The 15,459-nt window shown below is 45.9% G+C and overlaps 1 protein-coding gene across 1 annotated transcript in view; it reads right to left on the bottom strand.

The window, feature by feature from the left end:
* The window catches only part of CLSPN (claspin), a 71,452-nt gene extending 56,300 nt beyond the window's left edge, over positions 1-15,152 (bottom strand). Inside the window, exons 1-5 of the mRNA XM_089686321.1 lie at positions 15,072-15,152; positions 3,106-3,238; positions 1,949-2,397; positions 408-560; positions 209-283 (exon numbers count right to left, since the gene is read on the bottom strand). Of these exons, the coding sequence (XP_089542447.1) occupies positions 209-283; positions 408-560; positions 1,949-2,397; positions 3,106-3,238; positions 15,072-15,095 (834 nt within the window). The 5' untranslated portion in view covers positions 15,096-15,152. The remainder of the gene's footprint in view (positions 1-208; positions 284-407; positions 561-1,948; positions 2,398-3,105; positions 3,239-15,071) is intronic.
* Positions 15,153-15,459: the final 307 nt, after the last annotated feature.

Below are 15,459 nucleotides of genomic sequence, written 5' to 3'. Positions count from 1 at the left end.
AACCTGCAAAGTTAAACCAGGCTACATTTTATTTATAAATAGACAAATAGGCCTTTCAAATGTGAGTGGAAAGTGGGATAGGAATTACCTGGATTTTTTTTTTCTAAAAGAAGTCCTCCAAGATAAGGTTGAAGATGCAATTGTAGCAGATATAAAACTTCAAAGACCCATAAACATTTTACGAAACTTCACACATGCAAATACAAACCTTTTTCTTCTCAAACTGATTGTTAAACCCTTCAGACTCCTCATGCACTACATCTTCCTGATCGAACGACTGAGACTAGAGGGGGAAAGAAAAAAAAAGTTTGACTGGTTGGCTTCAAATAAAAATTACAGTTTACAGATTTCAGCTCTGCATAGGAAATTTACAACTGAAATTAATAGCAGACAAATGCAATACATACATGACCAGACTTAAATTTGTTTTTTAAGCTAGCACGAATAGCTTCGAGCGACTCTTCCTCTTCATCATCACTTTCATCATCCTTATCAAATAAATCCCCATCTGCTAAAAGGCAACCACTGTCATTCAGTAATGGCCCTTCTTCAGCCTGCACCTAAAAAAAAAAAAAACGGAGAGTGGTATGACTAAAAAGTGCAAATCCAAAACTTCTGTTTCTTCATCAATCAGCTTAAAGTGGTTGTAAAGGTTAAAGGGACACTTATGCATTAAGATAAAAAAAAAAAACCTTCCTGTATCAACTGCCCCAGCCCCCCTGAAATATTTACCTGGCTCCTCTTTCAATCCAGCTTTGTCCCTAAGAGCAGGAACGCTTCTCTCTCTCCTCAGAGGTAGCAGCGAGAGCCATTGGCTCCTGCTGCTGTAAATCAAATCCTGTGAGAAGGGAGTGAGGAGCTGGGCCGAGCTGCACTTGTGTCACACACACAGAGCCCAGACCAAGCCCATACATCAGTCCTCGCAGCAATCATTTGTTATGGAAGCAGACACAGAAGAGAAGGAGCCAAGATCACCTGCAGGGACCCCAGAAGAGAAGGTTCAAGGCCTCTTTACGCAAAACCATTGCGAGTAAGCAAGTACAATTCCAAAAAAGTTGGGACGCGGTGTACAATCTACATAATAGAATGCAATGGATTTGCAAATTTCAAACCCATATTTTACTCACAATTAAATATTTGATGTTTTCTATTTTCAAGAGAAATAGTACCATTTTTAGAAAAATAGTAATTTTGAAATTGATGACAGGTCTCAAGAAAGTTGGGACAGGGCAACATAAAGCTGGCAAAGTAAGTGGTACTAACAAGGAAGAGCTGGAAGAACATTTTGCAACAGGTCAGTAATATGTTTGGGTATATAAAGAGCATCTTAGAGAGTCAGAGTGTCACAGAGGTAAAGATGGACAATAAACATAAATAAAAAAGTGCAGGGTCCCCCCTCCCACCCATACCAAGCCCTTTAGGTCTGGCATGGATTTTGAGGGGAACTCCCAAGCCAAAATGGAAAAAAAAAAAAAAAAAACATTTTTGGCATGGGGGTCCCCCTCAAAATCCATACCAGACCATTGTCTGAGCATGCAGCCCGGCAGGTCAGGAAGGGGGGGGGGGGGGAGCGACTAGTGGACAGTCTTCCCAGAAGAGTTGAAGCTGTTATAGCTGCAAACTCAATATTGAACGCTACGGACTATGACTGGGATGCCATTAAAGTTCATGTGCGTGTAAAGGCAGGTATTCCAATACTTTTGGTAATATAGTGTATATGGAAATGAGAAGAATTATTGTGAGAAATTCAAATTGAGGTTCCCTATCAAGTTTAAATATATGCTGTGTAAATCCCAGCAGCCAGCCAGATAATGATACTATACCAACACTACAGCTGGCACCTAACATTTTGTAACCAGCAATGAGTTAATGCCTACTAATAACAATATTGTCTTGTACCTGTTACACTCTCGTTAAGCATTTTAGTTTGTAGTATACCTAAACTTACCTTTGACTTTTTTGGTTTGCCTTCTTTAAGCTTTTCAATGGCTTTGAATTTCTTGTTTTCCTTCTCTTTTCTTCGTTCCGATTTTCCTTTCCGTTTTTCTTCCAAGCACATCTGTTTTTTAGAATTATGGCTTCTTTTCTGCTTGCTGCCTGTAAACTCTTCCTGTGGACTGTCCTGAGAGTTTCCCCCAATACTCTTCAGCTTACCAGAATCTTCAGCAAGTTCTCTGCTATTATCTTCATCATCGTCATCACTGTCAATCAATGCCGTAAGTATTCTGCGAGGCTTCCCCTTCTCTAAAGTTTTGTTCTCTTTGTCGCCTTCACTTTCAGAGTCAAGCTCATCTCTAGCAGTTATAGCGCTAGTCTCTGCTTCAGGATCGCTGTCACTCTCTTCAAATAGTTTCTTGCTCTTTGTTTTCTTAAGTACCAAAATTTCATCATCTGAATCTAAAGATGTTAAGAACAATTACTGTGTTGTTTTAACTCTCCTACTAACGACAATACAGTATTAAATTATGTGAAAGTTTAATAAAACATGAAAGCGGAACTTGAGGCAAATGGCCAAGAGCACATTTGAAATACAGATTACTAAACTGTTTTAACCTGACAAAGGACAGTACCCTTCACAGTCAGACAAGTTGCATCCTTAGTTCCCCATTTATCTTTATAACTGCCTTTATATTCTCACCACTCTAAGCTTGCTATTTGGACGGATAAACCAGCATCATCACACTGCTAATTCAATGTTTAATCAGCACAGAGACACTAAATTAAACTTTTTGTCGAGCTCCAAACTCATGTACTGTGACTGACAGCCATAAGCAGTAGCAAGTAAGTGAAAATACTGAGAACACTAACATTTAGCTGACTGAACATATTTAGTACTGTGAAAGTATAGAACTCTCCAGAGTGGTAAAAATGCAAAAAAAAAAATAACATTTACAGTGACTGACAGTACACAACCAACAACAAACAAGGTTATCCCGATGAGGAGACAAATCAATAAGGTGGAAATTTACAAAAAAAGAGTGTAGTCTATAAAACAGAGATATGAAATAGGCAGCAATTGATCGGGAAAACCTCATTTAATGTGTAATCTTTTTCATCTAGAAAGAGGAAAAAAATACTGTTTAATAACGGGTCTCAGTAAATTACCTCCATTCTGCACAAAATCCATTCTTTCCACTTGGTGACTTGGAGAACTTGGCTCACAGCTGCCTTGACCACTATCCGAATCACTGTCCAAGGCCTTCAATTCAGAGATATTTTCTTTTACCCTCAAAAGCAGCTGTTAAAATAACATACTACACTATATTGGTAATATTTACAAACATACTATGTATATTGGCATCAACAAGATATAATTGCTAGGTATGTACTTAAAGCAGACCTTTACTCACAATACTGTATATGCCATTACTCTACAGCTGGCCATAGAAGATTAGGTTTTTTTTCTGTTCATACACATATTCCTCTCATCCACACAAACGAGATGGAAGGAAGAATCCTTCCCGCCAGGGTATTGTCTTCTGACAGAGGGACCTGGGGCTGTCAGAAGCCACTGATTGAGAAAACTTTTCCAACATGTTAATTCGATAGAAGTCAATGAAAACAATCAACTTCTGTGGAACAAAGATGACCACATACTGATTGAAACTTGGCCAGACACTGCTGAACCAACTGAATTTAGATCCATCTATGGCCACTTTAAGTCTTCCCCCTCTGTTACATATTCAAATGCTTCCTCAATCCTTGCCTAGGAGAGTATGATATAGCACCCCCAACCCATAGATAGAATTAAAATTGCTCCCCTTCAAAATGAATAGGTTGAAATTGCCTTGGCACAGCGTATTCCTGTGAGATTAACATGTGGGCATGGTGTAAACTGGCCCTCAAGGATAAGTTGGCCTTTCATAACCTGTTACATCTATATCCAAAGTTTAACATGTTACTAAAAGAACAGCCCCCCTCCCCCCTGTTGTGACAGCGAGCCAGGGATCTTCTTCCCCCACCCACTGTCACAATTTAAAATAACCGAGGCCATGCGGGGCTCTGCCAACATCATTCATTCACAGGAGTTCTTTGAATGGGAGAACTACAAATACCATCAGCCATTGTGGCTTGTAGTTCTCAATGAACTATCAGGGCGTTGTAGAGCTCTCTGGGTAGTTCATCGATTCAATAACTGCCTGTCTGTAAAAAGTACTGGCAGACAGCTGCACTGACAGTCTGCAGAAGTCCAATACTGCACCCATGATCAGCTGATCGCAGGTACAGTGCCTTACATCCGCTGCCAGGTCCGTACGCCCCAGACATTTCGTCCCCTATGTGATGAAGAAAAAAAAAAAACGTAAGCAAAAAAATTTTTTTTTTGCAAAAAAAATAAAAAAGTTACACCCAAGCACATAACATTCCCGTATACGCAAGCGTCAAGGGAACCTGTGCATTAAAACCAGAGTTAGACTTACCAGTAACTCCTTTTCTACGAGTCGAGGACAGCATCCTTGAGACGTAGAGCTCCTCCTTCCGGGACAGGAAACATGTAAGCACAGTAATTTAAAAGGCAGACCTCCAGGCCTCTCTCTTCAGTTTTACTCAAGAACCACAGGAAGCCAATAAAAGACAACCATTAAAACATAAATATACATTACCATACAATCGTAGGGTGGGAAATCCCAGCTGTCCTGGAAGACTCGTAGAAAAGGAGTTGCCGGTAAGTTCAACCCTGTTTTTCTCCAAACGTCTTCCAGGACAGCCTCCTTGAGACGATGATCAAGAACCTACCCACTAGGGTGGGGCTACTGCCAGGAGGACTTTGCGCCCAAATACCTGATCCTCACTAGAAAGGAGATCCAGGGGATAATGCTGCACGAAGGTGGAAAAGCTCGACCAGGTGGCCGCCTTACAGATCTGTTCTGGTGCGCACCGGCTCTCTGCCCAGGACCCAGACAAGGATCTGGTTGAGTGTGCATTGACAAAAGGGGGAGGAATTTCAAATAAACTATACAATTCCGTGATAGCCATCCTAATCCATCTAGCTGTGGTGGACTTGGACGCCTTGGAACCCTTCTGTGTTCATGCAAAAAGAACAAAAAGAGAATCCGAATTCCTGAATTCTCTGGCTCTACTAAGGTAGACCAAAAGGCTTCTTCTAATAAACAATTTTTCCTCCTCCCTGCTTATGGGAGCAGAACAGAAGGTCAGCAAAACTATATCCTTAGACCTATGAAAGGAGAAAGAAACCTTGGGGAGAAATCCCAGATCTGTTTTGAGCACAATTCTATCCTCAAAAACAGCTAAAAATGGTTCTCTAATGGAAAGCGCCTGTAATTCACTTGCCCTACGGGCTGACGTGCTTTCTATAGAAAAAAAAAAAAAACAACTTAATTGATGACTTCTCCAGAGGTTCAAAAAGGGACAAAGGACCAAGGCTTTTAGAACCAAAGACAGATCCCAAATAGGCCAAGACCTGACCGCCGCCAGCCTGGACTTGGAAAGGGCCCTGAAAAAATTTGTTATAAAGGGATCCTGCTGGAGAGATCTGAAGAAAAAAACCCTTGAGAGCCAAGGCCTGCACCTTTAAAGGTGCCAATTGAAAGGCCCTGATCTGCCCCCTCCTCAAAGAAATCGAACACCACCAGGATAACCGGAGGGCCCCGCCCCTTACCTAGCAACCAGGAGTCGAATTTTCCTAAGACCTTAGCATAGATAGCTCTATTGACTGGTTTGTGGCAGTTCATTAAGGTCTTTGTAACCCTGTCAGAAAACCCTGACCTTTCAGGAGTTGTTCACAAGCCATGTTGCCAACCTCAAGGTTCTGACTTGAGGGTGTAGCACGGGACTCAGAGATCAGGTCTTCCTTCTCTGGAAGGGGAATGGGGAAACAGAGGCCAGGCTCCATTGCAGGGGAAACCATGGCATCTTCGGCCAGAACGGAGCTATAAGAATGAGGTTTGTTTTTTCTAACAGAAATTTCTGCAGGACTGCTGGGATCAGCCTCACTGGAAGAAACGCATAACAGAGATTGAACTCCCACGCGCTTGCCAAAGCATCCACCCCTAATGCCTGATTCCACGAATTTACGGAGAAGAACCGGCCGACTTTCCTATTTTCCTGGGAAGCAAAGAGATTGGCTTCCGGCATGCCCCACCTGAGAGTGATGGTCAAGAATACTTCATGGTTGAGAGACCATTCGTCATGTTTGACTGGATTCCGACTTTGGAAGTCTGCTAGGGAGTTTTGCACCCCTTTCAGATGATGGCAGATATCGAAAGCAAATTTTGCTTGGCCCAAGATAGAATGCTGTCCGTGATTATTTGAAGAGGGGGGCTTCGTGTACCCCCTTGCTTGTTTATGTATGCCACCGTGACAATATTGTCTGAATGGATCTGTAGATGACAGTCTAATAGATCTGTCTGGAAAGCATCCTACGCTCGGACTACTAGAAGCTCTGATTTGAGAATCTTTGAGCCTCCTCCCTGGACCACAGCCCTTGGGCCACTTTGTCGCCTAGATGGGCTACCCAACCAAAACTGCTGGCATCAGTCGTAAGGATAACTTAACAAGGAGAATTCAACTCCATACCCCTAGCCAGATTGACTTCTTTCCGTCGCCAGCAAAGGGACCTCTTGACCTTGGATGGGAGCTGGACTGTCAAATCTAAAGTAGACCTGTCCCCGTTCCAAACCTTCAGAAGAAAAGCCTGCAGTGGCCACTGGTGGGATCTTGCCCACTGGACAGCTAGGAAACATGAAGTCATGAGACCCACTGCCCTGATATCCTTTATTGTTGCGGATAGATTGCTCGTCAATTTTGCCAGCATCTGACCTATCCTGAGAAATTTTTCTCGTGGAAGGAAGATCTCTCTACCGAGGAAATCTCATACCCCAGATAGGTAACTCTCTGGGAGGGAGTTAAGGATGACTTGTCCCTGTTTTTGAGCCACCCTAGACTCAGAAGGATGTCCTGATCAACCTGTAGATCTTCTGTCAGCTGTTGGTGAGATCTGTAATAGACCTTATTCTTAGGGAAGCTAAGGCCTCCGCAAGCACCTTCGTAAAAATTCTGGGTGCAAGACCAAAAAGGTAGAGCCCAACACTGCCAGTAATGGATCTCTGAACCCATCCTTACAGCTAGTCTTAGGTACTTCTGACACGCATGATGAATGAAATGTGGAAATACACATCCTTCAGATCCAGCGTAGCCATGAAACAACCTGGGTAAAGGATGTTATTTACAGAGAAGATCGATTCCATCCTGAAGTGCTTGTACCTAAGAGACTGATTGAGGGGGTGCAGGTTTAGGATAAGGCGAAACTTGCCCAAAGGCTTTTTCACTATAAACACATTGGAATAACATCCCCTGCCCATTCTGGGGAACTCGGGTAAGGACCTGCTGATCTACCAGTTCTCCAATTAGGACACGCAGGGCCTGCGCCCTTTCCCGATCCTTGGGAAGGTGGGTTACCAGATACCTAGAGGAGGGACTGGAGTCGAACCCCAACCTGTACCCCTTCTCTATCAAGTCTAGGATATGCAGGTTCGAGATTGAAGCCCACTAAGGTAGAAAGGTCCCCAGTCTTCCTCCCACTGGGACGCCCAAATCATTGGGACTTGGCAGGGCCTTGAGGAGGATTGAATAAGATTAATTATATTTTTTAGGCTGAACCTCTTTAACCTACTAGGCCTGTGTTTTCTGACGAAAAACCCTGCTAGAGTAAGATCTCTTCTTACGCTCTGGAAATGCCCTCTGTTTATCAGCCATACGCTCAAGAGCCTCCTCGAGACCTGGACCAGAAAGATTAAATCGCCAGTAAAGAGTAAGGCACAAAAGGTGCAGTTTGGATGCGGAGTCCCCTGCCCAGGTTTTTAACCATAATGCCCTTCTAGCTGAATTCACTAGGGCAGAGGTTCTAGCGGCTAGCTTAACTGACTCGGCCGAGGCATCCGCAAGGAAACCTACTACTTTAAACAGCAAAGGAAGGGATTTTTTAATTTACTGCCTGGAGATCCCTGCCGAGAGATGCGACTGGGTAAGCCAGCATTCCAAATTTCTGGCGACACAGGTAGCTGATAAAGCTGGCCTAAAGCTGATAAGAGGGGGAATCCCAGGGTCTGCAGAGTAAAACTTCACCCCTTTTATCCATAGAATCCTTCAGGGTCCCGATATCTTCAAATGCGAAGTACGCCTTTTTAGAGACTTTAGATAAGGGGGTGTCTAACTTTGGAACCTTGTTCCATGATCCGCTATCCACAAAAGGAAAAATCCTTTTAAGATTACCTGCAAAAAAGGGTTTCCTTTCGGGGCTCTCCCATACCTGCTTAATGGTATCAGCCAGGGAAATATGAATGGGAAAGACCCTAGTCTTTTTAGCATGTAGGCTTGGATACATAAGGTCATGTTTAGATAGGCATACGTCCTCTTTGATCTCTAAGGTTTCGTAGAAAGCCTCAAGGAGGTCGTCTACATCCTCAAGGGCCAATTTGTATCTGGAACCTCTGGAGGAGCAAACTTCTCCATCCTTGTCGTCTGAGCCTCAAACAGCCCGTGAGGAAGCAAGGGACCTAGGATCCTCTTCCTGTTCCTCCTCCACTATTAATACTTCTGATACCGCTGTACCAGCCAACTGGGTCCAAGGCCCCAGTGGTGTCTGCATTCTATCTAGCAGGGATTTAAGAGACTGAAATGTAGATGCCATATCATCCTTAATGGAGGTGAGGACTTTATGGCAGGCTGTAAAAGACCCATCTTTAATAAGGCTATCCACACAATTGTGGCATAAAGGTTTTTCCCAAGCTGAATCCAATTTTGTAGCACAAACTGCAAACTTCTTTTGGGGGCCTGACTCTGCATCTTGTCCTAGGTTTTAACCTACAACAAGCAAGAAACATAATGCAAAAAATAATCACCCCTCACCCAAACACCACTGTGCTGAGGGAGCAAGAAAGGAAATGTGCTCCACCGTCACCTGCATTCAGAGACTGGGGAAAGAGAAAAAAAATCCACCCCCAGGGAACAGCAAGAGAGAATCTAAAGGTCCCCAAGCCTACCTGAGAGGCGCCGGTGCCTGAAGGACCAGGGTCCGCTTGCTGAGAGGAGCAAGCACCTTCCATCCCGTCCTTGTGGTGTGGATCCACTGTCTCTGCTGGGCTTAACACCACACAGGCTGCCCGACCTGATGATAGTGCTGCTATGGAGCCCGGAACCTCAGTCTCTGTCGACCGCCGATGACATCACCGCGACTAGAACTTCCGGAGTTGGAGTGCACCTTCTGGAAATCGCAGCTGCCCACGCCAGCCTGACGACTCTTCCAATGTCACTGGCTCACTGAGCTTTTCCTCAACCCCAGAGGATGCGGACTGAATAAACGCCACTGCCCGGGGGAGGGGCAACCCGCAAAAAAGCCTGAAGCTTCCTTCTTTCTGGTCCAGAGCAAAGGATCACATTACAGGTGATCATCCTCCTCTGAGGCCTGGAAAGACATCAGGAGCGCAGCCGCACTCCTATACCACATGGAGGGATCGCGTCGGGCAAGAGGAGGTAACATCAGAGCCACCAGCACCCCCTTGAGCCTAGGTTCCTTTAAACTGTGCCCGACCCTTCCAGAGGAAACACTAACAACTGAAAAGAGAGGCCTGGAGGTCCGCCTTTTAAAGTACTGTGCTTACGTGTTTCCTGTCCCGGAGGGAGGAACTCTACGTCTCAATGAGGCTGTCCTGGAAGACGTTTGGAGAAAATGTTGATTGTGATACATGTTACATATCACCATGCTTGCTGGAGTGAGAGCAATAATTCTAGCATAAGACCTCCTCTGTAACACTAAACTGATGATCTTCAGGGGGCTTTTAAAACGTTGCCTATAGAAAATGTAGGGTACTGAAGTCTGTCGCCATTTCACAGGCGCACAGAAATTTAAGGTTTGACATGTTGGGTATCTCTTTACTCAGTGCAACCTTGTCTTTTATATTTTACTAAAAATTTTGGTAATTTATGGCTTTTGCCCTACAACTCAGTTTAGTGTGATTTTTTTTTTTTTACTGAAATTTTGCGGTAATATCGTGGGACATGAAAAATAAGAACATGAATATTTTATTCTCTAGGGTGTCTGCTTGCAGAAAAACTATAATGTCTGCTCTGGCAGAAAAAGGATTAGGGGGCCATAAATGAATTGAAATTTGGCTGTTTCAGCAGGGACTGGAGAAATTTCTAAACATGTATGGGCAGGGAAATTGTACAGAAGTTGATCTATCATTCCAGTTCTGTACAACCAGCTTGTCAGGGTTTTCCTGAATGATCGGTGCTGCCGGCTACAGCCAGAAATTCTGATCATTGGCAGACTGATCACACCAAAACCCTCAAACGACACAGTCGTGCCCTGGAGCGACTATGGCGCAAAACCAGATCCCAACAAGCCTTCACCCGATACAAATCTGCCTTCCACACCTACACCTCCTTCCTCCATACTGCCAAACAAGCCTACTTCCTGACCCTCATCAAGGCCCTCTCCTCCAATCCTCGCCGACTCTTCTCCACCTTCAACTCTCTACTCTCGCCACCCCCACCTCCACCCAGCACCTCACTCACTGCCCTTGAGATTGCCAATCACTTCAAAAACAAGATTGACACAATTCGCAAGGACATTGCCGCAACTCACACGCCTTCTCAACCCGTCCCCTCTCACACAGCTACCCCCTCATCCCCCCTCCCCCTCGACATAACCCACAGGGACTTCGTCGCTGCTCAAACTCCCTCCAACCCCCTTCCCCCTCACTCAGCTACCCCCTCTACACCCCTCTCCCACGGCCCCACCACTGCCCTGACCTCCTCTCCCACCCCACCCTACATTCCTCATACTGAAGCTCCCCCAACACTCCGCACCTTTGACCTTACTACCATCGAAGAAGTCTCCAAGATCCTCTCTGATGCCCGCCTCACCACCTGCCCCCTTGACCCTATCCCCACACAACTCCTACAACCTCCCTCCCCCTCCATCCTACGCTCCCTCACCCACATCTTCAATCTCTCCCTCTCCTCCGGCACTTTCCCTTCCCCTCTGAAACATGCACACATCACCCCCATACTTAAAAAGCCCTCCCTGGACCCCAATGACCCGAACAACCTCAGACCCATCTCCCTGCTCCCATTTACATCTAAACTCCTCGAGCGCCTAGTCTACGCCCGCCTATGCTCTCACCTCAACGACAACAACCTCCTCGATCCCCTACAGTCCGGCTTCCGTCCCCTACACTCCACCGAAACTGCCTTACTCAAACTCTCCAACGACCTGCTAACCGCCAAAGCTAATGGCCACTATTCAGTGCTCCTACTCCTTGACCTCTCTGCGGCCTTTGACACAGTCGACCACCCCCTCCTCCTCAAAAAACTACACTCCCTCGGCCTCAGAGATTCTGCTCTCTCCTGGCTCTCATCCTGTCACAACGCTCTTTCAGCGTTACCTATAATGCCACCACCTCCCTCTCACTCCCCCTCTCTGTTGGGGTCCCCCAAGGCTCTGTCCTCGGGCCCCTTCTCTTCTCCATCTACACCTCCTCCCTTGGCCAACTCATACACTCTCACGGCTTCAACTACCACCTCTATGCCGACGACACACAAATCTATCTCTCAACCCCCCACCTCACCCCCTCAGTCTCCGCCCGAATCACACACCTGTTGAGCGACATATCAGACTGGATGTCGCTCCACTTCCTTAAACTGAACCTCTCCAAAACCGAGTTTCTTGTCTTCCCTCCAGCCCGGACACCACCCCCCATTGACTTCTCCATCATGTCCAACAACGCCACCATCAAACCCGCCCCGCAGGCCAGAGTACTTGGTGTCATTTTGGACTCCAACCTATCCTTCCAGCCCCAAGTCCACTCTTTAACAAACTCATGCAGACTCCACCTCCGCAACATCGCCAAAATCCGCACGTTCCTAACTCCAGAAACCACTAAACAGCTCATCCACTCCCTCATCATATCGCGACTCGACTACTGCAACTCCCTCCTCACTGGCCTGCCTCGCCGCTGGCTATCCCCGCTTCAGTCCATCCTGAATACGGCTGCCAGACTCATTCACCTTTCCAACCGCTCCGTTTCCGCCACCCCCCTCTGCCAATCCCTCCACTGGCTTCCGATTGCGCAACGGATCAAATTCAAAATCCTAACACTGACGTACAAAGCTGTCCACCATACTGCCCCGAACTACATCACTGACCTAATATCCAAGTACCGCCCAGCACGCACACTCCGCTCCTCACAAGACCTCCTTCTCTCTAGTTCCCTGGTCTCCTCCTCCCATGCCCGCCTCCAGGACTTCTCCAGGGTGTCACCCATCCTCTGGAACTCCCTGCCCCAACCCATCAGATTATCACCTACTCTCCTCTCCTTTAGGCGCACCCTGAAAACCCATCTCTTCAGGGAAGCCTACCCCGCCCCCTGCTAACTTGCCGACCTCCTCCACTCTTCCTACCACTCCATCCCCCACAGCTATCTCCTCCTGTGCCACCATCCCCTCCCTCCTAGATTGTAAGCTTGAAAGAGCAGGGCCCTCGATCCCCTCATGTTTTGCATTGTATTGGTATTGTTCTGTCACATGTTCTGTCCCCCTTTGTAATGTACAGCGCTGAGTGAAATATTGGCGCTTTATAAATACTGAATAATAATAATAATAATAATAATCATTGCGTTCTGATGCTGGGGATCCCCACTATCAGTATGCAAAAGCACAGAGAGAGTGATAGCTCCATCCACTCCACATGTGTGGCTAAGGGAATTCGGTCTCTTTTTTTTTTTTCAACCTGCCTGCAGTAGGTTGAATGAAAAAACTTAAAGCGGAGTTCCAGTCACACTGTAGAAAAAAGTAAAGTCAGCAGCTACAAAAGCTGTAGCTGCTGACTTTAAAAAAAAAAAAAAAACAATCCACTCACCTGTCCCTCGATCCTCAGGTGTACTCCCTGCAGCCTGTTTCACCAGACATTCAGTATTCCTGGTGCCAGCATCTTCAGTGTGGGCACCCGGCTGTGATATCGTGCAGCTTCACAACCAAGTGCCCACTGTGCATGCGCGAGTAGGGCAGCGCTTTCTGAATAGTCCCCTAGTCTTCTGGGACCTGTCACGTGTCCCAGAAGACTACGGGCAGGGAGGGGGGAGGACAACTTCTGGGTCCGATTGCCTAGGCCAGTGGTCTCTAAACTGTGGCCCTTTGCTTGCCTTTATCTAGCCCTTGGGGCACTGTTCCTCCCACTGATACAAGACACTGTTCTACCAACTGACACCAACAATGGGGCACCATTTCTCCCATTGACAGCAGTAATGGGTCACTCTTCCTCTCAATGATAGTATGATAGCACCCAGATGTGGTAGAGTTTCCTTTAAACTGTAACATTTCTAACAGTATCTGCTTGCAAGGTTTTTGGCTCACTTCCCCGCCTCCCTTATTTCCTGTGAATGATGTGTACCGGTTTGTAGCTGGGATTCTTATCGGCAGCTGCTGGCCAAGGTTATTCTGTAGAGTTTAGGAAGCCTGTTGAAAATATAGAAAGTAAGAAAGGAATGTATGCCTTGTGACGTAATCGTTGGTATATACTCTTGTAAGAAGTTTTCTGTAACTCACTCAGCTTTGCAGGCTTGTGCCCGTCTGGGTTAAAACAGCGCTGTTTTTAATAAATCCTTTGTATTCCTCAAGTCTGTGTCTGGAGTTCTCTGGTTCGCCAAAATTGCTACTACAATAGGACACTGTTCCACCTTATAATACCAAATGTGGCAATATTTACTCCCACTGATGCCAGGAAAATTCCCATTCCCGCTGGCCACAGTCCTGCCCCCCTAAAATTTGAAGGACAATAAACTGGCCCTTTGTTTAGAAAGTTTGGAGACCGCAATGGGAGTGGGTACCTGTCAATTTCACATACCAGCTCCCCCAAGGTGCCAACCCCTAATGGGGAGCAGAGAACCGTGCTATGGTTCCCCCGTAGACAAAACAAGCACTAAATCCTTTATAATTGTAAGCTCCACGAGCAGGGCCCTTCTATTCCTTGTGTACTGTAATATATTGTAATTGTACAGACTCCCTTTATATTTTAAAGTGCTGCGCAAACTGTTGGCGCTATATAAATCCCATATAATAAAAACCAAGGGATGGGGCGATGTACCAACTCAATACAAAGCCTTTTATTCGCCTGGTAAAAGGGACTATGGTGTCCTTTTATGAAACAGAGATCAGCGGCGATCCTAAGGATCGTTGCTGATCTCCGATCATTAGTGGTTTAGGAAACAGAGATGATCAGCGGAGAACATGTTCAGCACAGACGGCCAGTATATGAAGGAGCGATGTCAGCCCTTCACTGATGATCTGTGTTCTCCCTCCACATTCTCCAGCCCAGAGCTGGAGAATCGGGGGTACCGCAAACGAAGCACCGGTAATTTACCGCTGCTTAGTAAAACGGCGTTTGACCGATCTCTTACTGTAATCTTGCGAGATTCTAGTAACAGCCGGTTTCCAGCGTTCAAAGCATTCATAGATCGCTTCTCCATTCAGAGAAGCAATCTACAATGCTTCATAAAAAGGCATTCAGAGGAGAACTGAGCAGCGGTCATTTACCACTGCATGATAAAAGGACACCTAAGACTGGACAGGGACTATTGATGGTGGATTTCTTCACCACAGCCATACCACTATTATTATTTCCTACAAGGGGCACAAAACAGCAGCCCCCTATTTCTCTCTAATTTCACTTTATGTCTTGGTTAGATGTGTAATATACATTAAAATACCAACAAGACCATAAAGGTCCAAGGTTACACCCACTCCCCTTCAAAAAAAATACAAAAATAACTATAAAAAGTATAACATTGCACAATGCATGAATATTTAATAACATCTATTACAACTAGTAGGCCTGTGCTTTCTGCAGCCTCACATAACACTTCCACAGCACCTATCTGATCCATGCTGCCCAGCAGAACTCCACAAACCTGAGGAGACAGCTGCAACAAAGCCTATAAACATGCACTCCGCCCCAGGCAGCCCAAACCGGTCACAGCCACTTCTGAACTCTCTCCAATACTAACAGCTGCGGTGACAACTACGTAAAACACAAAGCCAAGCAGAGAGCCCGGTACCTGAGACTCGGACACCGCAGCCATAGTGTTCTCCCGGTGACAGCTCCCGCCAATACACACAGCAGCCGCCTCAGAATTGGCGCTCTGTGCCGGAGGAGGGGCCACCGGCTTGTCCTCCAATCACAGCAACTCTAGGGGGAGGGTGCGTTTCAAGACTCGCTTTGGTCCTAGCGTGTGTGCACTTCAATGTCACTTCCGAATAGACAGTGTGATCCAGCACTGGGGTTAAAAAGAAGTTTCTGGAATGAGGCACCTCATATGTCCTGTCTTCCTATGAAGATGCTTGTAAATTATTGGGAACATTTATCGATATTGTCTTGAAGACCAATTAAACTTTCAGTTCAAATCCTCTAAATTTTTTCTGAGGGCAGGTAACTTTGTTTATAGA

The sequence above is a fragment of the Staurois parvus genome, unplaced genomic scaffold (assembly GCF_062004578.1).
Source record: "Staurois parvus isolate SC_StPar_1 unplaced genomic scaffold, SC_StPar_1.0 ptg000394l, whole genome shotgun sequence".
NCBI classification, from domain to species: domain Eukaryota; kingdom Metazoa; phylum Chordata; class Amphibia; order Anura; family Ranidae; genus Staurois; species Staurois parvus.
Note: the sequence above shows the minus strand (reverse complement) of the source record. Positions and strands in the feature narration are given on the sequence as shown.